The sequence below is a fragment of the Cavia porcellus genome, unplaced genomic scaffold (genome assembly GCF_034190915.1).
Source record: "Cavia porcellus strain 051 isolate PalLab524CR breed Dunkin Hartley unplaced genomic scaffold, mCavPor4.1 scaffold_6, whole genome shotgun sequence".
NCBI lineage: Eukaryota > Metazoa > Chordata > Mammalia > Rodentia > Caviidae > Cavia > Cavia porcellus.
The window spans coordinates 28052843-28075062 of NW_026947489.1; the positions used below are offsets into that span (position 1 = coordinate 28052843).

Genomic DNA, 22220 nt, shown 5'->3' on the forward strand with positions numbered 1-22220 from the left:
TTTTTTTTTTTTTTTTTTTGAGACAGAGTCTCACTATGTAGTTCAGGGTGGCCTTGAACTCACTATGTAGATAGGCTGACCTCAGACTTGCAGCAATACTCCTGGATCAGTCTCTGGAATGGTGGAATAACAGATGTATGCCACCACACCTGGGTCCTTATTTTTATTTTTGGGATAGGGCTTGGTAGTTTAGGTTGGCCTTAAACTCACTATGCAGCCCAGGCTGGTCTTAAACTCACAGCAATATTTCTGCCTTAACCTCCGAAGGAATAGGATTACAGGCATGCACTACCATGCTTGATTCTAATCGAATTTTTTTTTTTTTTTTTTTTTGTCTTTTTTGAGATAGGGTCTTGCTATGTAGTTCAGGCTGGCCTTGAGCTCACTTTGTAGCCCAGGCTGTTCTCGAACTCATAACAATCCTCCCACCTCAGCCTCCTGAGTGCTGGGATTACAAGCATGAGCCACCGTGCCTGGCTGTAATCAAGTATTTCTAATGTCTTCAGAATTTAGACTTGCTTTAGGAATTAACTAGATTGCTGAGGAAGATGCAAGAATATCATAGTATTTGTAACCAATGCCCCAATATGTCATGCTGGCCTATCAAATATCTAATAGACAGCTGGGCATTGTTGTCTCTTATCCCAAACCAGCACGAAAAGTGGTATGATTCAAATAGGAAAAAAAGAAACATATTCCTCTTATCTTACAAAGGGGAGGTACTCCCAAATTTATGAGTGGAAGATTTGACAGGGTTTTAGACACTGTATGTCAAAAAGTTTCTACCAATGATTTCAACTCACCCCCTTGTTCATCCAGCAGGGTGATGGTCTTGATTCCTGCTTCCTGAGACTAAAAGAAGAGGAGAAAAGCAGATAATACAACAAAAACAAATCTAAAATAACAGAAACAAAACCTACACAGACTGACAAATAGAATCATTTAGAAACTTGGGTCATAAACCAACACACTTTAATATATTAATTCCCTAAAACAAGTCACAAAGTTATGATGAATGCATCCTCCCTGTCATACTCTAATATAGTCAGAGAGAACAGGAAAAGTCCATTAGTATACAACTTAATTTCAGCAACTTCTGGTTTCAGATAATAGTGTACTGATATGATATACTTTAACACCAACTCTGGTTCATGCTATTACAATGCTACCTATAAATTTCTGTGTTTAAGGTGACTATGAAACACTTCTTGGACAAGCATGGTAGTATATGCCTATAATCTCAGCACTCAGGAGGCTGAGGCCAGCCTAGGCTACAAAGTGAGTTCAAGACCAACCTGAATTCATAGTGAAATTCTGTTTCAAAAAGACGAAAAAACAAAGGAACAAACAAACAAAAAAATCCACTTCTTACCTGAACAGCTAAATCTAGAATTTTCCTTGTACTCTCCAGAGACTAGGAAAAAAACAGAGTTTTAACATTCTAAAATATGAAAACAAATGAAAACACAGATCATAATCCATATTCATGATGTTACTCTAATTTTAAAAATCACGAGGCCATCCTTCTCTTTAAAACAAAACAGGGCCAAGATTTAGATCAGGGGTACAAGCGCTTGCCTGGCAAGCACGAGGTCATAAATTCAATCCCCAATCCCCAAAAATAAAAAAAATAAAATAACAGAGTTGGTCTTCCTGCCAGATGCCCTTTAATAATTTAGAATTTAGATGGTAGAGTAATAGACCACATAAAAAATTAGTATTAGTATAACTCTAAATATATTATACACTATCAAGAAACAAAAGTTTAGAGTATCTTTGTTGCAAGGAACTGTTTAGAAATGACTTACCTAAAAGGAAAAAAATTATATAAATTGTTTTCATTTATGCAATTTTTCTTTAAATTGAAAAAAAAAAAAAGGTTAGTGAAGCCGGGTGTGGTGGATCATGCCTGTAATCCCAGCAGGAGGACTGGGAGGCTGAGGTAGAATGATTGTTACAAATTCGAGACCAGCCTGGGCTACAAAGTGAGCTCAAGGCTAGGGGGCGGGGTGGGGGGGCCCTGGGGATTTAGCTCAGCCGCATAAGCGCCTGCCTTGCAAGCACGTGGTTGTGAGTTCGATCCCTGGTACCGGTAAAAAAAAAAAAAAGCTTAGTGTATTATGGGACAAATGTATTTTTGATATAAAAGGCTCAGGAAAAGGCCAAAATGAGCTCTAGGAAGGCCCTGTCATTTCTCAACTGCGAAAACTGAAATAGAATCAATTACTTATTTACCTCATCAGTAAGCTGGTTAGCCCTCAGTTGAATGTCTTCGGGTGACAGATTATCCATGATGAATCAAAATTCTACCAGGTACAGTGATGGAAATGTGAATATTCTGTAAGAATAAGGATGCACAAAAGTTTGAGCAGAGTGTAGAGGTATGGAATTTATGTAATTATGAGGCAAACAGGACAAAAGAGCTGACCTAGTCACCAAAACACACACACACACACACACACACACACACACACACACACACACAGGTAAGGAATTAAGCTAACAGAGGAAAATTAGATGTTTTAGGTTAATTAGTACTTAAGATGAGATATCCTTTTCATCGGGAAAGTAATCCCTCTACTTTGGGAAGCCAATCATCACTGGAAGACAAGCTCTGAGAGACTATTAAAATAAATTCTCAGCTATATAACATTCTTCTTATACTGTCTGAACACGGGTAAGCAATAAAATAGTCAACTGAAGGCAGTGCTACACACTTGTAACCTCAGCTACTTGGGAGGCTGAAGCAAGAGGAGCTCAAGTTTTGGGGCTAGCCTGGTCAACTTTACAATTTAAATTTTAAATAAATTTAACAAGCGCTGTTGAGTGTAGATCAATGGTAGAAAAAGTGTGAGGTCTTGGGTTCAATCACTGGTGCTACCATGAAAAGAAATGAAATGAAACAAAACAAAACAAGACAAGACAAAAGACAAAAACAAAAAACAAAAAACAAAAAACACCAAGAAACCCAGAAGTTCAAGTACATTTTGCAGTAAAGTAACTCAAAGTCACATGAATGAAAAAGACACTGGAATCACTTTTTTTAAAAAAGTTCCAGAGAAAGTGGTTTACTTTTTGCTTTTAGAAAATAATATATTCCTAGAACTAAGATACTCTTAGAACTGTGTTGTCAGTTGATGAATTAGCACTTTCTTAATGCAACAGCCTGGAGGAGGCAGATGCCTGGGCCACACAGCACTGCTATGATAGGGTCCTGTACCTGCAGTGTGTACTGAGGACCAGATGGGACTTCATGCTCTGACTCCCTGGGGCCTTCCTCCTCCTTCAGCACCCACTCTCGGCTCCCTCCAATCACACCCACTAAGAAATCCAATAGGGACCCTAAGGGGGCCATGCTACTTTGGGACCAGTGTAGTGCCTTGTGGTGGTGCACGTATGTAATCCTAGCACTCAGGAAGCTGATGCAGGTGGATTGCTGTGATTTCAAGGCCACCCTGGGCTACATAATGAGTTAAAGGCCAGCCTGAACTACATAGTGAGACTCATGACTAAATCAATCAGTAAAGAAAAGACCTGGGATACAGCTCAGTGCAAAGGACCTGGGTTCAAATCCCAGTACTGCTAAGCATGAAAACAAAACATTTAGTTAGGTCTTACTCTGTACCACAACTATGTGAAATGAACAGTGACAAGTGCTTTGGGACAGATATAGGTTCTTTTTATTACATTTCCTAACTTTGTATTAAACTTTTATAAAATAATTTATCAAAGCTTTTTGTCACTGATGCACATAAAAGTATGGTTCATATTCTACATTTGTCTCCAGGCACCTAGCAATGCCTGGAGACACTGTTAACTGTCACAACTGGGGGTTGGAGATGCTACTGTCATCTACTAGGTAGAGACCAGGGAAGCTATTAAATATCTCATATGCATTGTGAAAGCCTTTCAACAAACAATGATCAGGACTAAAATGTCAAAGTACCTCACTGAACAGTCTATGGAGTTTTCTCATTGATAAGTACAAAATCTAGTTACCGAAGTAGGCACTACAAGACTGAACTCTTGGGCTAGGGATATAACTCAGTCGCACAGTGCCTGTCTTGCAAGCGTGAGATCGTGAATTTGATCCCTGGTACAAGAAAAAAACAAAACAAAATGAAACAAAAAACAAACAAAACTGAACTCTTGGTGGAGAGGGATGTGCTCTCTTCTCTTTCCATTTCTAGTGTCTATCAAGATCTGACATTAGGAACTCAGAAAACATCTACTGAGTACACAAATAAGTATCAAAACAGGCTGTCCTCTCAAAATAAATTGGCTCTAAAAGCTACACATGATAGTATCACCAAGCCTCCAAACAACTACTAGAACCACAGACCTAAAGCTGCTATTGAGTGCATATGATGTGGAACAGCCTGCTAGTCACACACAAATCTTTTGAGTTAGGATATAGTCAGAGACATGCTCCTGTCTCGTATGTGAGAAGGCCTGAGTGCAAGTCCTATCACCACAAAAATATACACAATATTTTTTAAGTCATGTTCAGTAAAATTACTACTCTAGCCATCACTTTTAATACAATCATCTTTAATTTTAAAAAATGCATTTCCAGTATATGGATTATGCTGGAGTTACTGCAAGGCAGGCATGGTGGCACACGGCTGTGACCCCAGCACTTTGGGAGGCTGAGGCAGCATTAGGCCAAGTCTGAGACCAATTTGGACAATTTGGCAACCAGTGAGACCCTGTCTCAAAATAAAAATAAAAACAGCTGGGCACCTAGCTTATTACCAATTGCAAAACTACAGCTGTTCCTCTTTAACAATCTGCCTTGCTAACAACTGTTCAGCCTTATGACCTGCTGCCAGGACTTACAACCTTGTGTATATATAGTTCTGTACATCTTGTTTAGACAGCCTCAGGTCTTTCTTTTTGTGCAGCATACCTTTATATAGTACTGTAATTTTTGCTGATTAAACAGTTTAGTACAGTACTGTAGTTTAATGTTCTGTACTACATTACAGTACTGCATGTAAGAGTCATCCAAATAAAAGCAAAGTCATCAAATTGGAGATCTCTTTGACCATTTCATTGTTCTGAATATTGTAATGTACACACTATATCCAATTCCTCATTTAGCAACCAATTCAATTAGCACCAATTCAGTTAACAACCTAGCTGCAGGAACATAACAGCCTTAAACAAGAAATGTCTGTAAATAAATAAAAAGGCACTGCAACTAGAATCCTATTTATAATTCTATCATAGCTAAATTTTTTTAAGGTTTAATTAGTGTGTGTGTGTGTGTGTGTGTGTGTGTGTGTGTACAGAGGCTCAAACCCAGGGCCTCATACATTTAATTAAGATTTTAAGCCTTGAGAAAGGTTCAAGAAAAAAAACTTTCAGTTCCAATTTTAGCTTTATATCTTTTATATCTGCGGTAAAAGCCAAAAGATTAGAACACTAAAATACATAATTGACATACAAAGGCCTAGACCAGGTGTGATGGCTCATGTCTGTAATCAGGAAGCTGAGGCAAGAGGATTGCTCTGCTCCAGGTTCAAGGTCAGCCTGAAATATGCAGAAAGAACCTGTATCAAAATAAACAAATTAATTTAAAAAGCCAGAATATCTGTTTAAAAAAAAAGAGGGCCAGGGGTATAGCTCAGCAGCACAGTGCCTGCCTGGCAAGCACGGGCTCATGAGTTTGATTCCCGGTTTAAAAAAAAAAAAAGATATAAAGGCCTCTCTTGAATTAACAACTGCTCATGCATTAGGTATAAGCACAAATAGAACCATGTGGTTTACTACTTTGCTAATCACTTATGAGACTTCAGCTTTATCACACATGTCCCATGCTACCACTCTTCATTAGCCAATCTTTTATATTTACAACAATAAACAGGAAGGGTTTTTTTGTGTGTGTGTTTGATTTTTCAGTTCTAGGGATTAAACCCAAGGTCTTTATACTATGTTCCCTTTTTTTTTTTTTTTTTTTTTTTGAGACAGGGTCCCACAAAGCCCAAGTTGAAATTGAATTTGTGATCCTTCTGCCTCATCCTCCCAGAGTGCTGGGATCACAGGTGCGTGCCATCTGTCACATTTGGCAGAAATGGAACTACATAGTAAGACCCTGTCTCAAGAAATGAAACAAAAAAACACAAAACAAACAAAAAGAAACAAAACAAAACAAAACAAAAGGATACTGAAGACTCCAAGAGTGCATATCAAAAGAAACAAAACAAAACTCCTAAAGCCACAGATATAGATGAAAATCAGTTAGGAAGTAAATGTGAAGAATCACTCCTGTGAAGACAGTGAGGTCATTCTGAAGAACACACCCTTTCAGGGAACTCAGAGATCTATTTAGTACTTCTTTTTGGGGACCAGGGATGTAGCTCAGCAACACAACACACAGCACCTGCCTGGCAAGTGCAACCTCATGAATTCAATTCCCAAAACAAAAACAAAAAAAGGTACATTCCTTAAGCAGATGACACACAAAACACAAAGCTTATGTGAAGTTCTCACACATGTGGCATGCAGAACACAGATGCTGAAGAATTCTCTACTTTGGATTCCTGAAGATATTAAGCACATGATCATGCTATGTGGAGATCAGAAAAACAACTGAATTGTAAGGGACAACAGAGACAAGAACCAACCCTCCTCAAACTCATATAAGACTTTCTAAGCTGCTTACAGGTATCAGGCATCATCTACAATTTTATTATTTATATATATTTACAGTTTTATTATATTTGTTGTTATCACCAGAAAGTTTCTTTTCTTTTCTTTTTTTTTTTTTTTGGAGACAGGGTCTTGCTACGTAGCCCAGGCTCTGGGTGATCCTCCTGCCTCAGCCTCCTAAGCCACCACACCTGGCATCAAAAGATTTCTTTTTTTTATGGAATCAGGACCATGCTACCCAGAATGCTGGGGAAAAGAATTGGTAGAGAACAGGCTGAAAACCACAATACAACCTAACACAAAGATGCCATTAAGTTTATTTTTCTCAAATTTAACCTAATAGGTTGAATATTGTATTATATTTTTAACAGCCCTGAGAATTTAATGTACTATGCTATATGCCTTTGGTGCTTTTTTTTTTTTTGTCTTTTTGAGAGAGGGTCTCCCTATGCAGTTCAGGCTGGTCTTGAGCTCACTTTGTAGCTCAGGCTGGTCTCGAACTCATAATGATCCTCCTGCCTCAGCCTCCCAAGTGCTGGGATTACAGGCATGAGCCACCACGCCCAGCTCTCTTGGTGCTTTTTTTATACACAGTTTTCCTTATGGTTTACAGCAAGTTAATCTCCCAATACTCTCAATTTAACTTTTCTTCTTTTAATTAATTTTTTTTAACCGGTACCGGGGATCGAACTCACAACCACAAAAAAACACAAAACAAACAAAAAGAAACAAAACAAAACAAAACAAAAGGATACTGAAGGATACTGAAGGATACTGAAGACTCCAAGAGTGCATATCAAAAGAAACAAAACAAAACAAAACAAAACAAAACAAAAAAAAAAAAAATTCCACGGGGCTGGGGATTTAGCTCAGCGGCATAAGCACCTGCCTTGCAAGCAGGCAGTCGTGGGTTCGATCCCTGGTACCGATAAAAAGGAAAAAGACAAAAAAAAAAAAAAAAAAAAGAAACAAAACAAAACTCCTAAAGCCACAGATATAGATGAAAATCAGTTAGGAAGAATCACTCCTGTGAAGACAGTGAGGTCATTCTGAAGAACACACCCTTTCAGGGAACTCAAGAGATCTATTTAGTACTTATGCCACCAGTGCTTATGCCGCTGAGCTAAATCCCCAGCCCTTTTTTTTTTTTTTTTTTTTTTTTTTTTGCTGTACTAGGGGATGGAATCCAGGGTGCTCTGTCACTAAGCTGCCTCCCCAGGCCTTTTTTTTTTTTTTTTTTTTTTTGGTCTTTTTCCTTTTTATCGGTACCAGGGATAGAACTCAGGACTGCCTGCTTGCAAGGCAGGAGCTTATGCCGCTGAGCTAAATCCTCAGCTCCTCCCCAGCCCTTTTTAAAAACATGTTTTTGAGGTTGTGTTTTGCTAAACTGCCAAGGTAGGACTTCAACTAGAAATCCTGCCTCAGCCTCTCTACAGGTATGTGCCACAGCTGGGTGTCACTGCTTTTCTATTTTAAGTCCGGGTAGAGAAAAAAATTTCATAGCATATCTACTGCATGTTGTATACTTACTAATTACATACATCACTGTCTCCATTATCTACTTTCATAGATGGGGAAACTAAGGCTGGGTTTAAATAATCAGTAAAGAACAGATTTATTATTCCAGTTTGGACTTACTCTGAAACACAGGTTAATTGGGCATGGTGGCACATATCTGTAATCTCAATACCTGATTGCTATGAATTCAAGGCCAGCCTGGGCTACATAGTTCAAAGCCAGTCTGAAATACATAGACTGTGTCAAGAAAAAAAATAGACGCGCGAGACAGAGACAGAGACAGAGACAGAGACAGAGATACAGAGAGAAAGAGACAGAGAGAGAGAGAAGAGAAGAGAAGAGAGGAAAAGGCCAGGGTTAGCTCATGATCTTGTAAACAGGTTAACTTCCTTAACAACTATCAGACCATATGAGACCCAATGAATACTGGAAAATTAGTTAAGTAATCCTACTTAATGGCTCATGTCCAAATTTCAGATGCCTTCTAAAAGATCACAGAATCTTATCTTTTCCAGACTCAAATATTACCATAGTTAAAGGGAGAAACAACAGAAAGGTCAGAAGAATCCTGGTTTTCAACTGCTATCTAATATTTTAAAACCTGAAAATATGGGCTAGGATTGAGGTTGGTGGTGGTGTGCTTGACCACCATGCTCAAGGCCCTGGGTTCAATCAATCCCCATCCCACAAAATACCTATGTTATGTTAGAAATGGAAATAAGGCTACTGAAAAGGAATACACAGAAAAAAGTTCTCAGAAGATACAATATGATTCTATTCATAAAACTGGACACCTACTCAGGAATTAATAGAAAAAGAAAAAAAAACCTTTAAATCACCATCAATTCCACAAGAGCCCTGACAAGAATGATTTTATAAAACAGTTCACTTTAGGCCAGACATAGTAGTGCATGCCTGCAATCTGACCACTTGGGAGACTGAGGCAGGAGAACTGTAAATTCAAGCCCAGCCTGGGCAACCTAGTGAGAACTTGTCAATAAATAAATAAGTGAGGATGTAGTTCAGTGTGAAAACTCTGTTCAATTCCCAAGTATCACTAAATAATAAATTAACAAATAAATAAATTTCCTGTTACTTAGCTTATTTGAGATCATTTAGTACACTGATGTATATAATGAAGTATATGAACATATGACATATGTATATGAAGTATATGAACAACTTTAACCCTTCTTACAAACATCTTGGTTTTGGGCTGAGGATATAGCTCAGCAGCATACCACCTGCCTGGCAAGCACAAGGTCTTGAGTTCGATTCCTGGAACAAACATCATGGTTTCAAAGTACAATGAAGTATATGATTCAAGACAGAAATTACACTAAGTGGGAGATAACCAATGAAATCAGGTAGGAAAACCAAAGTGGACCAAAATTACACTTTGGTGTACAGAAGTGTCTATTGCAATTTAACTGTTGATGTCTCATACCTAGTCAAGTCCTTGTCAAACCTGAAACCTTACAATTCGAACCAAGAGTAATCCTGCGGAGCCAAAGGCTGGTGTGACTGTAACCAGTTATATCAACCCTGTCTATACTGGATTTAAAAAAAAAAAAAATCCCTAGAGCCAGAAGTTGGTCATCTACCTGGGGCAGACATACAAACAATCTGGCAGGTGTATGTCCCGTTATGTGCTTGGGGGATCCCAACTGCAGGATTGGGATGGATAACAAGGCTTCAACTCCATGAAACACTGTCTCCAACCAAACTAGTATTCTCACTTAGTTTACTTAGATGCTTTCTAGGAAGCTTCTTAAATATTCTGCCAGGAGTTTGAAAGCAGATATAAAGCACATAAGCACTCAGGTCTCTGGAAAAAGATCACTCTTTCGATATATTAATTTCTTCTTTCTTTTTAAAAATTCTGTATCATTTTTATTCTTTTTTTATAATTAAAAAAAACTTATACCGAACAGTAAGAAACTAGCATTTCTATTCATATAAAAGGCAATATAATGGTTAAGTGGAAACAAATAGATTTTTTTTTTTTTTGTCTTTTTGAGGCAGGGCCTCACTGTAGTTTAGGCTGGTATTTGGCTTACTTTGTTTGTAGCCCAGGCTGGTCTTGAACTTGCAGTGATCCTCCTGCCTCAGCCTCCTGTGTGCTGGGATTACAGGACTACACCACTATGCCCAGCTAACAAAATGATTTTAAATACCGACTACTGATTATTTAACTTCTCTGTGGTTCAGTTTCCTCATCAAATAATAATGTTTATGGGCTGGGGATTTAGCTCAGCAGCATTAGCATCTGCCTTGCAAGCGTGTGGTCGTGAGTTCAATCCCTGGTACCAGTAAAAAAAATAAATAAAAATAAAAGACTAAAAAAAATAATGTTTACTACAAACACTGCATGGATTGAGTTAATTTGTGCAAAGCGTTTAGAAAAATGCTTAGCACTGAGGGTTAGCACTGTAGGTTAGTGAGAGAAGATGTCCTTACGATTCAGGAAGCCCTGGATCCAATCCCCTGCACCAAAAAATAGCACCAGTACAGTTCAATAATACTATTATAATTTTTTTTCTGGGATGAAGTCTTGCTTTGGTTGTCCTAGTTGGCATGGAACTTGCAATCCTCCTGCCTCAGCTTCCTGAGTAGTCCCAGTTATTTTCATAATTATTAAATATTTTGGGGCTGAGGGGATAGAAGTCAGGGTCTAGTGATAAAAGCTCCAAATAGAGCTTATGCTTAGCTGCAATTCATTACAAAAAAAAAAAAAAAACAAAACAAAACTTACTTTTGATTTATGTAAGTCAAAATTTAAGTATGACCAACTCTAAAAAATTTATGATGTTGGACTTTCAAAGAAATGCCACAGTAGACAGTCTTAGGGGTCTGGCAAGAGTATGCGTGTAGGAGTCTGAGTGGCTTTAAAAGGCAGACAGAAGGTGGACTGAGAAAAGCTTTGTATACTATACCAAAAAGTCTGTATTTTATCTCATAAGTATTAAAAGATCATCTAAAGTAATTTCAAGTCGAAACTGTCAAAATAAATTTTTTTTCTTTTTATCGGTACCAGGAATCGAACTCATGACGCCTGCTTGCAAGGCAGGTGCTTATGCCGCTGAGCTAAATCCCCAGCCCCTGTCAAAATAAATTTAAAACAACTTTAAATATGTTTCCAAATTCACAAAAATCAACAAGATGAGGTAATTTCAGAAAACTTTAGTGACATAGTAGTTTAAATACAATACAGTGCAATCTAAAGTGAAACCAAAACAAAATAAATACAAATGGAAAAACATTCATCATTTATGCAAATAGAGTCCTCTTTCACATCCAATATTTAAAAAGGAACAGAAATAGAAGTATAGGTCAGTGGTGAACACTTGTCTAGCATGTACAAGGCCCTGGGTTTGATCCCCAGCATGACTTTGGTACACGCTATTTCCTGGCTCCATAATCCCATTTCCTCTAATTGTTGAAGGTACTGGATTCATCTGCTTCACATTTGTACGCACCACCACCACAACAAAAGACCAGTTCCTATCATCTGCTCTTCTAAATATGGTACTAGGATAAAAAAAAATCTAGCACTTTTCGATGCAGGCAACATCATACATTACAAATGGCAACAAAATTGGGCATGGTGATTCACACGTGTAATCCTAGCACTCTGGTAAACTGAGGCAGGAGGAGCCTGGTTCCAGCCTGGGAAACCTAACAAGACTTTATCTCAAAAGAAAAAACAAATCAGGTATACACTTGTAATCCTAGCACTAGAAGGCTAAAGCAGAAGAAATGCCACAAGTTCAGGGCCAGCCTGGACTACACAGCAGGACCCTGTCATAACAAAACAAAAACAAACAACAACAAAACAGTTGACATATTCAAGGGTGACTGGAACACATAAGGATACCTACATTTTAAAGTATATGAAGTAATGTCTTAAGTAACATATTAAGTAATGTCTTAACACATTGCCATTAATCTGCCTCAAAATACTTCCCTTATTTTGAACACACTTATCCTATCATTCTTGTCACTTTCTGAACCAGTTCTGGAAGTCCTCTTTCATGAGTGTCTTTATGAGATGTGACCAAAAATATGAATGCTGTTGCCAAGTGCCGTCCAATGAAAAGGCAGGCTAATAAAAGCATTACAGTGTGTCCTCCTCCACCTTATTGATCAAGCACCATGAAACTACTGGTTCTTCCCCAAAGTCAAAATGCTCATGAAAGATAAATGTTTTTGGGGCTGGGGATTTAGCTCAGCGGCATAAGCACCTGCCTTGCAAGCAGGCAGTCGTGAGTTCGATCCCTGGTACCGATAAAAAGGAAACCGACAAAAAAAAAAAAAAAAAAAAGATAAATGTTTTTTATCTTTGAATTGATTCAGGACATGGATGTAGTCACAGCAAAAAACACAAAACAGGTCTTCACCCCAAGTGGCAAGAATCACATGGCAAGTGCTTTCTAAGTGAGGGGGAGTACTTCGAGGGGTCTTAATGTCTTTTATTGTCATAACTTTTTTTTTTGGTACTGGGAATTGAATTCACAACTTTGCACTTGGCAGGCAGGTGCTTATGCCACTGAGCTAAATCCCCGGCCCCTTTAATAACATTTTTAAAAACATTCACCATCTATTTAGATTATACCTCATACATAATGCGGACATGGCCAAAAAGCAGCTTTCTAGAGTGTGTGAGACACAGGAGCCAAAAAGGAAAATAAAACAAAACAAAAAACACTTATTGGAGGGAGGGGAGGAAGGCAGCTAATTTCATAAGCTTATCAAAGGGCAAACATCCTCTTTTTCTCTTTTGGTTTCTAATTTTCACTTATCTGGTGAAACCAAGTAAATTTACTGGAATTAGATCACAATAACGAATAGTATCTCATGGCTTACAGAATTGAATCTTATTACCTTTAGTCTAATCCTTATTTTATTTTAAAAATAAGTAGATTAAGCCCAAAATAGTATTTTACAAAGTGCAGAGCAAAAATGTGAGGTATTTTTACATGATACATGATCAATTTATACACTTGCTGATTATATATTTTACAACAATGTATCTTAGAAAAAGCTATAAAATACATCCAAATCATGATTTCAATTGTTTCACTACCTAAGAAACCATTTAAAGTATGAAGTAAAATTGGGGATGGAGGTACAGCTTAAAAGTAGGATGACTGCTTTTCATGCTTATGGCTTTCAATTCCCAGCACACTAAACAATAACAACAAAAGTTAAAATAATAACAGATAGCATTTTAAATGGCCAAAATTATGTAGTAGTATGATTCATAAGTGAAGAACAGTTGTGTCATGAGCACAGGGCTGTTTTTGTTTACATGGTTTCTTGCTGCTCTAGGTTGTTTTGAATGATTAGAAAAGATAGGACCTTTAATCAAAGAAGGTTATATACATAAAGTAAATTCATTCAGAGTTTACGAAACAAACACCATGATGCAGACAGAAATTCTACTGTTTATAGAAAGGAGAATAATACTATTAGGAAAATAATGGCACAAAAAATCATTTGTTTTTAGAATTAAGACAGCAAAAATTTTCTAATGCACATCCATATACTCTAGGCAGTCAAAAACAAATGAATAAAAAACTAGCAAGACTGATAAATACTGGCCAGGGATTTGGCTTAGTGGCATAAGGGCCTACTTTGTAGTTGTGAGGACCTGAGTTACATGCTTGGTACCAAAAAAAAAAAAAAAAAAAACCTGATAAATACTTTAACAGCGGGCTAAAGTATATGATCATTTAATTTACTTTCACGTGATCTGTTACAGGACCATGGTAATGTATAAAAAAAAAAAGTGTTGCTCTTATTTGCTACTCATTATACAAATGTGTTCTCATCATCATTTTTTTTTTATGTAAGACAGGCCTCTCCTTATAGTTTAGGCAGACCTTGAACTTGTGTAATAATACTCCCGCTTTAGCCTCCCAAATACTGCGATTACAGGTATGCACCATCATGTCCCACTTCTCATTACTTCTTGTCAAAAGAATGAATGGGAAGTGACCATTAGAAATTTTAGGCATCAATTCTACCAGTGGCAAGAATATGAGATTTTCTTATTTTGCTATTGGTACTCTATAACTGTTGAGGCAAACATGAAGCTCCAGGAGGCTGAAGCAAGAGTATGGAAAACTTGAGCCCAACTTGGGGAACTTAACAGTTTAGCAAGACTGTTTCAAAACAAAACAAAACAAAATTAAAAAGGCAGGAGATGTAGCTCAGAGTGAAAACCCTGGTTCAATCCCCAGTAACACCAAAACACAAAACAAAACAAACAAACAAACAAACAAACAAAAAAATCCAGAACCAAAACAAACAAGCAAACACAAACGATGAGATGAACCATTTCTTTTTCTTTTCTTTTTTTTTTTTTTAATCGGTACCGGGGATTGAACTCACTACAGACTGCTTGCAAGAGATGAACCATTTCTACAGGTCATGCATGCACTACTAATATTGTACTAGTACATCTGAGAATCAGTTTTTTGTTTTATTTTTGAGATAAGGTCTCATTCTCTAGTACAGGCTGGCCTTGAACTCATGACTGTCCTCCTGTCCCAGCCTACTGAATTCTGAGATTACAGTTGTGTGCTACCATATCTGGTGAGAATCAGGTTTTTACAAATTTCATTAATTTTGTGTTATTGGAAATTGAACCTAGGTCTCTCATACTAAACACTACAGTCCAAGCCCATTTTTAAAAATTTTTATTTTGAGAAAGGATTTTACTGAATCACACTGGCTGGGCTCAAACTTTCGATCCTCCTACCTCAACTTCCAAAAGTGCTGGTGTCATAGATGTGTGCCACTGTGCCCAGCCTGAAAATCAGTCTTAAATGCAGCAAGGCAGATGAAGGAGGTCCCTCTCAATTCTTTTTTTTTTTTTTTTTTTTTTTTTTTTGTCTTTTTCCTTTTTATCGGTACCGGGGATGGAACTCATGACTGCCTGCTTGCAAGGCAGGCGCTTATGCTGCTGAGCTAAATCCCCAGACCCTCAATTCTTAAAAATATCTGTTATTAAAAGCAACAGAAGCCGGGCGTAGTGACACAGGCCTGCAATCTCAGCAGGTGGAAGGATGACGCGGGAGCATCGCGATGAGTTCAAGCCTTGTCTGGGCTACATAGTTCAAAACCAGCCCGGACTATACAGAGTGAGACCCGGTCAAAAAAAAAAAAAAAAAAAAAAAAAAAAAAAAAAAAAAACCGCTACAGTATCTCACAAGTTTGAAAATACAGTATCCAGACTCCTTTCTCCCAGCCACAATCTCTTCTCTCACTCCCAACCTAGGTGATGAGTAACAACAAATGCTAAAATGACAACTCTGGTTCTTTCCCCAACTTTGATGTCTTTCGGTTTCTTTTACCATCAGCTGACTTTCCTAAATACCGTAATGACTAATAACTAAGGACAAAAGAAGAGGAGGAGGAGAAAAAGAAGAAGACGAATAAGATTTTACAGTACTTTTCTTCCTTACTACTTCAACTCTGAATTGCAAAATTCCTTCATTTACTGATCCTTTGAGCACGTCTGATGAGAAGCACGAAAGTGAGGACGGACTCTCCTAGAGAGCAAGAACTATCCAATGCCAAGAACCTTCAGTGTTCTTTTCAAACAATTCTTTTCTCATCGCGGTGGTCACCACGCAGTCTACCGATTCTGCTCACACCACACGGTGAGGAGGGGAATGCGGGGCTGGGAGCTGATCTCCGGTTTCCAGGAAGAGTCCAGCCACTAGCACCCGCCACACTTCCTCCATTGGTCCCTCCAGCCTCTGGCGTCTGGCGTCCCTGCACGGGCCCAACTGGCCGAGTCTGGGCCGGACCACCCTCAACTCCTGTTAAGCCTGGGCTTTTCAAATGTCATATTCTTTTGCCTCATAATATCCCACACTTTCCCCGGACCGGCTCCCTCAGCCCCACTCCAGGCGGCTCACCGACAGGTTTCCGGCCACTCCTCTCCGGCCGCGGCAGCTCGGACACTAGAGACCAGAACAGGCGCCGCGCCTTTATCGCGCCTGCGCGCATCATTTCTACGCGCCTGCGCACTTCTCCCGCAGCTGGGTCGCAGACACACCTCTACAGCTGGAGCCAATCACGTGCGAGAGGTTTAAATCTCCCTGCCACGCAGGCGGAGAGCCTGGGAACTCACCCGTTAACTCCATGGATTTCCACCCCGTCCGGTGTACAGGAAATAAACGTTTATAGAAGGCAGTCGTGTGTCACATATTGTGCTGAGAAAAAGACGACTACGAAGTCCTGACCTACAAGGTCTTTGATCTGCCTAGATTAAGAGATACATACCTAAATAAAGTATAGTGGGCACATACGGTGCCGGGCACATAGAGAACCCAGCGAGCCTTACAGTGAACAAGATTTTATTCTTAGGGGTGTCTGAAAGACTTAGGAGAGGAAGTGACTTTCTAGAACTGAAAGATAAGCAGTTCTCCCCTGGAAGTCTAGGAGGAAGGGAGGTGGTTTTCCGGGTTGTGAGAACAGCTTAGGCAAAGAACAGCATAATACTTCTGGAACTTTATTGTTAGAAAAGTTAAAGGTTAAGGAGATTCATTATAACGCCCATTCTCGTTGACTTTTCTCTACTTTTGAAGACCTACAATGTCTCCAATGGTTTGGTTTTGTCGGTTTTGTTCTTTACTGTTTTGTTCAATTGTATTAAAACTAATGGTATAGGCAATTCTATTAGAGATAGCGGGAGGCATTATGGTAACCATTATTGATCACCTTGTATTATGTTTTCACATTATCTATTATGTCCACCCTTTTGCCTTGACCGATTCTGTTCTGTTATGTCACATTTGGTTTTACTCTCTTCCAAAAAAGTAATAAGAACCGTGAGAGCAATGAAACCCAAAATGTGTAATAGTCATTGTACAAAAGAGAGGAAAAGAAAGTGCTCTAAACTATATAACTGCATGTATATTTAAGTGTATAAGATAGAATATGATATCACAGAGTTTTATTGGATCATTGAACAGAACTGTTTGCAGTATCATTGATGGAATGTCCACTTTACAAGCTTTAATTTTGTGACTTGAACAATTATTTCTAAGATGACAATATGTAATCCATTAACTAGTGATTTCCTACTGTTCATTTTTTTTCTGCAAATCTGTATAACTTGTACCCTTTCTCTGCTTTTTTTTTCTTTTCTCCTTAAATAAAATTAAAAAAAAAAAAAAAGAAAGAAAGAAAAGTTAAAGGTGTAGAGCTCCTTGTAGGCCCCTGAATGTAGGGGCAAGAGCTTTTCAGTGCTGGCAATGAGCCTAGCTTGATGGCTCAGGTCTACAGTCCTAGCTATTGGGAGGTTTAGGCAGGAAGATAGCAAGTTGAGACCAATCTGGGCAGCATAGTGAGATCTTGTGTCAAAGTAAATTATAAGAATGCTGAGGGTGTAGCTCCGTGGTAGAGCATACTGAGTTCAATCCCTAGCAACAAGGAGTTTGGGAAGGGGAGTTTTAAACAGGTGGATAACTATTTTAAACTTGGTCTGGCATCTCTTCCACACGTAAGAATTTAAAATCCTGGAAATGGGGGGGGGGTGGCATATATTTCTAAGGGCTCAAAGAAGAAGCCTGAAAAATGTCTTTTGAATTTAATAACACAGAGATCATTGGTGATATTAACAGCTGTTTAGGAAAATGAGGAGCTTGCAAACTAGGGTACACTACCTTAGGTGTGGAAACGGGACAAGTTATAAAATGTCTCTGGAAATTTTGGCTTTCACAAGGAAAGGAGAAAATAATGAAAGTCAGGGTTTTTCGGTTTTGCTTTCTATATTTTTGTTAGAGTTAAGACAGGAGAAACATGATAAGATCTAACTGAAAAAAAGTTGAATTAAAGGAGAGACAGGACTCAGAATATAGTTTAGTGGTAGAGCACTTCTTTACAAGAGTTCAGTCCCCAGTACCTCAAAAAAGAAAGGATACTCAATAGATAAAGATCTTGAGAGGATAAGAGTAAAGGAAATTCAGAGCACACTGGGAGAACTGGTCTTGGAAGAAAAGATGAGAAAAGGGAACTACTTCCTCAATTATAAAAATGTGATGGTAAGAAATAACTCCCAATCTTTTAGATGCCTTATGTGTAGAGTTCATGGCCTTATGATATCAGAACCAAAGGATGAGACTAGGAGCGTTTTATTGGAAATAAGAATAGCTGAAGTGGGTAGTTGTATTGCCCCTCAACCCAGCTCTAATTATAAATAAGCAGAGCACAAGAATTGCTTGTTTGTTCAGAGGCTGAATATCACAGATGGCTCTTTGAATTTAAAATGATCAGTTGGAACTCAGGCTTCTAACCCAGTTCCTCTGCATGTAGGGTTTAAAGGAAACTAGGATTTTAGAGAAAAACTGTTTTGTTTGTTGTATTTTTAATTCCTCAAAACTCCGTAGGGGGCCTGGGATTTAGCTCAGTGGTTTAAGCACTGCCTGGCAAGTTCAAGGAGCAGAGTTGATTCCCAGTACCAAAAACAACAACAATAACAAAAACCCCAACTCAGTAGGGAGTGGCTGTACTTCCCTTTACTAAGGAGATTACTGCATTCCATATTGCCTAAGGAAGTTCATCCTTGCTCTGCAATCGAATCTGTCCCTTATTTTGAATTCCATCAATATGGTTGATTATTCAACTCTATCTCAGGCCCTTCTCTAGCTAGCTGCCTCACAGAACAGCTAATTAAATAAACTTTACAGTAAGAGGAAGCTTTTGTAAGTTAGTTTAGTAATAGAAAATAAAGGAAGTTCTCATTTGATGACCTGTATTCTCTGTGAAATAGAGATCATCTGCTGATGAAAAATGAAGATGTTGGGAGTTTTAAGAAATATGAGAAGCTTTAAAGCATTGTGGAAAATGACAATGTTCTGGGTTTCTAAGAACTCCTGGAGACCTTTTTTCTAGGTACTTCTTATCCTGAGCAAAGAATTGGACCAAAAAAGCATAGAAGGTAGTAAGGTTTTGAATTTATTAAAAAATGGGGGAAAATGCTCTGCAGAATGAGCGTGGATCACTTAAAAGTAGAAAAAGATGTGCAGTTTAGAGGATGACAGTGGACCATCACAAAAGAGAGAGCACAGTGGCCAAGAGCCAAAGCAATAATCTTTTGTATCTCCCACCCCTCAGGATGAGGTCAGGTCTAGTCCTATCAAGAACTGTCTTGAGTTCTCCAGAGAACTGAACTAGTATTCTCTGGTGGGTTCCAGATGCAGGGCTTTGGGAACTGTTTTTCTGCACATTTCCTGGATCTATGTTTTTGGCAAGCCATGTCTGCTTGCTGAGGCAGTTTGACTTGCCTTAATCTCCTGTCTCTAGTTGACCAGAGATTAGTAGAACTAGTAGGTAGTGCTGAAGTCTTACTTAACTTTGGTAGAAATGATGGAGATGGTGAGACACACCTGTTAATCCCAAAATTCTAGGGAGGTGAGGCAGGAAGATCCAGCTGAGTGTGGGCAATTTAATGACTTACCATGACATTGTCTCAAAAGCAGAAAAATAGAAATGTAGCTCAATATGAAAGTTCTGGGTTCAATCCCTAGTACCAAAAAAATAAATAGTTGAGATTATGTAGGCCTGGTGGCACACACCTGTAACTGTAGCACTTGGTAGGCTGAGGCAGTAAGACCATGTCAAAGAAAAAAAAAAAAAACACCTGGATATGGTAGTGCAATCTGCAATCCACCGTGGGCAGTTTATGATTTAGTGAAACCCTGGGGTTGTTTACTCAATGTGAATGTCTTGGGTTCAATGTCAGTTAAAAAAATATTGTTAGACATAAACTCACCAGTTTGTATAGCTTCTGCATCCAGTAACCACTTCCTGAAGCCAGAGATAAAGAATATAAATTCATGTAAGGTTGGATATAATTTTATGGATTTAAATCAGGGACAATGTTGTTTTCCAATGAGACATTTTTGCATACTTTAGAAATACTTTTTTATTATTGTGATGAAAGTGAGGGTGGTCTGGAGTATTATTCACATCTAATGACCAGGGATGCTGCTAAACATATTCAGATGCAAGAATAGACCCTGACAACAAGGAATTATATGCTCCAAAGTGTCAGTACACTATGCTAAAGAGTGAGAAATCAGGGGCTAGAGGTTTAGCTTAGCGGCATAAGCGCCTGCGCCTGCCTTGCAAGCAGGCAGTCTTGAGTTTGAACCCCGGTACCGATAAAAAGGAACAAGACAAAAAAAAAAAAACAAAACGAGAAATCCTGATTTAGGGTGTCTCTGTGGTGGGTGGGACAGACATTATAGGATAAACAGTTCCGTGGTTTCATTTTGTTAAGACAGGGTCTCACTTTATAGTTGTGGTGATCTTCCTATTGTGTAGTCTCTTCTAGAAGTGGCTCACCAACTATACATTACAGGGTTCTAGATTGCTTGCCTCTCCTTCTGGAGCTGCACTTCAGGTTCTCATCTCAAACAAAGACTTGAACAAAATGAGCAAAAAAGCAGTGACCAAGTTTGAACTCACTGTGTAACCCAGGTTGGCCTCAAACTCATGGCAATCCTCCTACCTCAGCTTCCCAAGTACTGAAATTACAGGTGTATGCCACCAACCCAGCTCATGTGTGTTTTCAAAGGAGGGTAGAGTGAGCAATACAGCATAGAACCTGAGTGTTTCAAGTACTTGTGATGTCACAATTGCAAAATTAAAAGTTTCCTAAACTTCTAGAAGCAAATATGTATTTACACATAAATGAAAGTAGTTTATTTCAATTTGGGGTATTGAAGGCTGCACTATATGGAGATGTTATAGTTTAAATTTCCTATATGGAAGGAGAAGCACTTTACATTATTATCAACCTTATTGTAATTTTGTTTATCTGAATAGTTTTAGTTACTAAAATAAGGACCCCAGGGAGTGATTGTGGCCTGTTTAATTTTGGATATGGATTACAATATAATCATTAATACTGATGGAATGTCATTATTTATAGATCAACACTTGACCTATACTACACCATTTAATTTTTTTTTTTTTTTTTTTTTTTGTCTTTTTAAGACAGGATGTCACTATGCAGTTCAGGTTGGCCTTGAGCTCACTTTGTAGCCCAGGCTGGTCTGGAACTCACAGTGATTCTCTTGCCTCAGTCTCCCAAGTGCTGCGATTATAGGCATGTGCCATCACTCCAGGCTCTAAATCTTTTTTTTAAGTTTTTTTTTTTTTTTTTTTTTTTTTTTTGTACAGGGAATCAAACTCAGGACTTCATGCTTGCTAGGCAGGTGCTGTGCTGCCGAATTATATCCCTGGCCTGATTTTTTTGCTTTTGCATTTCTAAAAAATTTAATTGGCACATTTTAGATCTACATAATGATATAACATACATCATACAGGAGGCTAGAGATATAGCTCAGCGGCACAAGCGCCTGGTGGCAAGCATATAGGTCCTGAGTTCGGTACCCAAAACAAAACCTGCATTGTAGAGAATTTATATCTCTACATGTTTTATCTTTTTTCTTTTTTAAAATTATAAGTGAGGCATGGTGGCACTCAGCAGGCTGAGGCAGGAGGACTGCTGTAATTTTTAAGGGCAGCCTGGCTACCCAGTGAGTTCAAGGACAGCCTCAACTACACAAGAGCCGGTCTGAAAACAAATCAACCTTCCTTACCCTACATACAGTAAATATGGAAGCCGTGTGATGGTGGACACCTGTAAGCCCTGAATTTAGGAGGCTGGGACAGGAGGATCATAAATTCAAGGCCTGCCTGAACCACACAATAAGATCCTAAAATATATGTGTGGGGAGCTTGGAGAAATGCTCTGTGAGATATTTCTCTAGTAATTGTTTTGTTTTTGGTACGGGGGAGGGGAGGTTGAACTCACAACCTGGAGCTTGTCAGGCAGGAGCTGTGCCATTGAGCTAAAACCCTGGCCCTTGCTTTGTTCTTAGAGAAAGGGTCTCACTGTGTAGCCCAGGCTGGCCTCAAACTCACAATGAGCTTTCTGCCTCAGCCTCCTGAGTGCTGAGATTACGGGCATACACCACCACGCCGGACTTCACTAGTAATTTTAACTCACAAAACTGAGG

The 22220-nt window shown here is 38.6% G+C and overlaps 1 protein-coding gene across 3 annotated transcripts in view; it reads right to left on the bottom strand.

The window, feature by feature from the left end:
* Snap23 (synaptosome associated protein 23) overlaps positions 1–16493 on the bottom strand; it is a 32538-nt gene extending 16045 nt beyond the window's left edge. Inside the window, exons 1-4 of one of the 3 annotated variants that reach the window (XM_063250187.1) lie at positions 16319–16493; positions 2236–2338; positions 1373–1414; positions 804–852 (exon numbers count right to left, since the gene is read on the bottom strand). In XM_063250187.1, the coding sequence (XP_063106257.1) occupies positions 804–852; positions 1373–1414; positions 2236–2292 (148 nt within the window). In that variant the 5' untranslated portion in view covers positions 2293–2338; positions 16319–16493. Of the gene's footprint in view, positions 1–803; positions 853–1372; positions 1415–2235; positions 2339–5449; positions 5536–16103; positions 16223–16318 lie in introns of those variants that run through there. The other 2 variants (XM_063250185.1, XM_003475716.5) reach the window with 2 other exon arrangements.
* Between the last annotated feature and the right edge of the window lie 5727 nt (positions 16494–22220).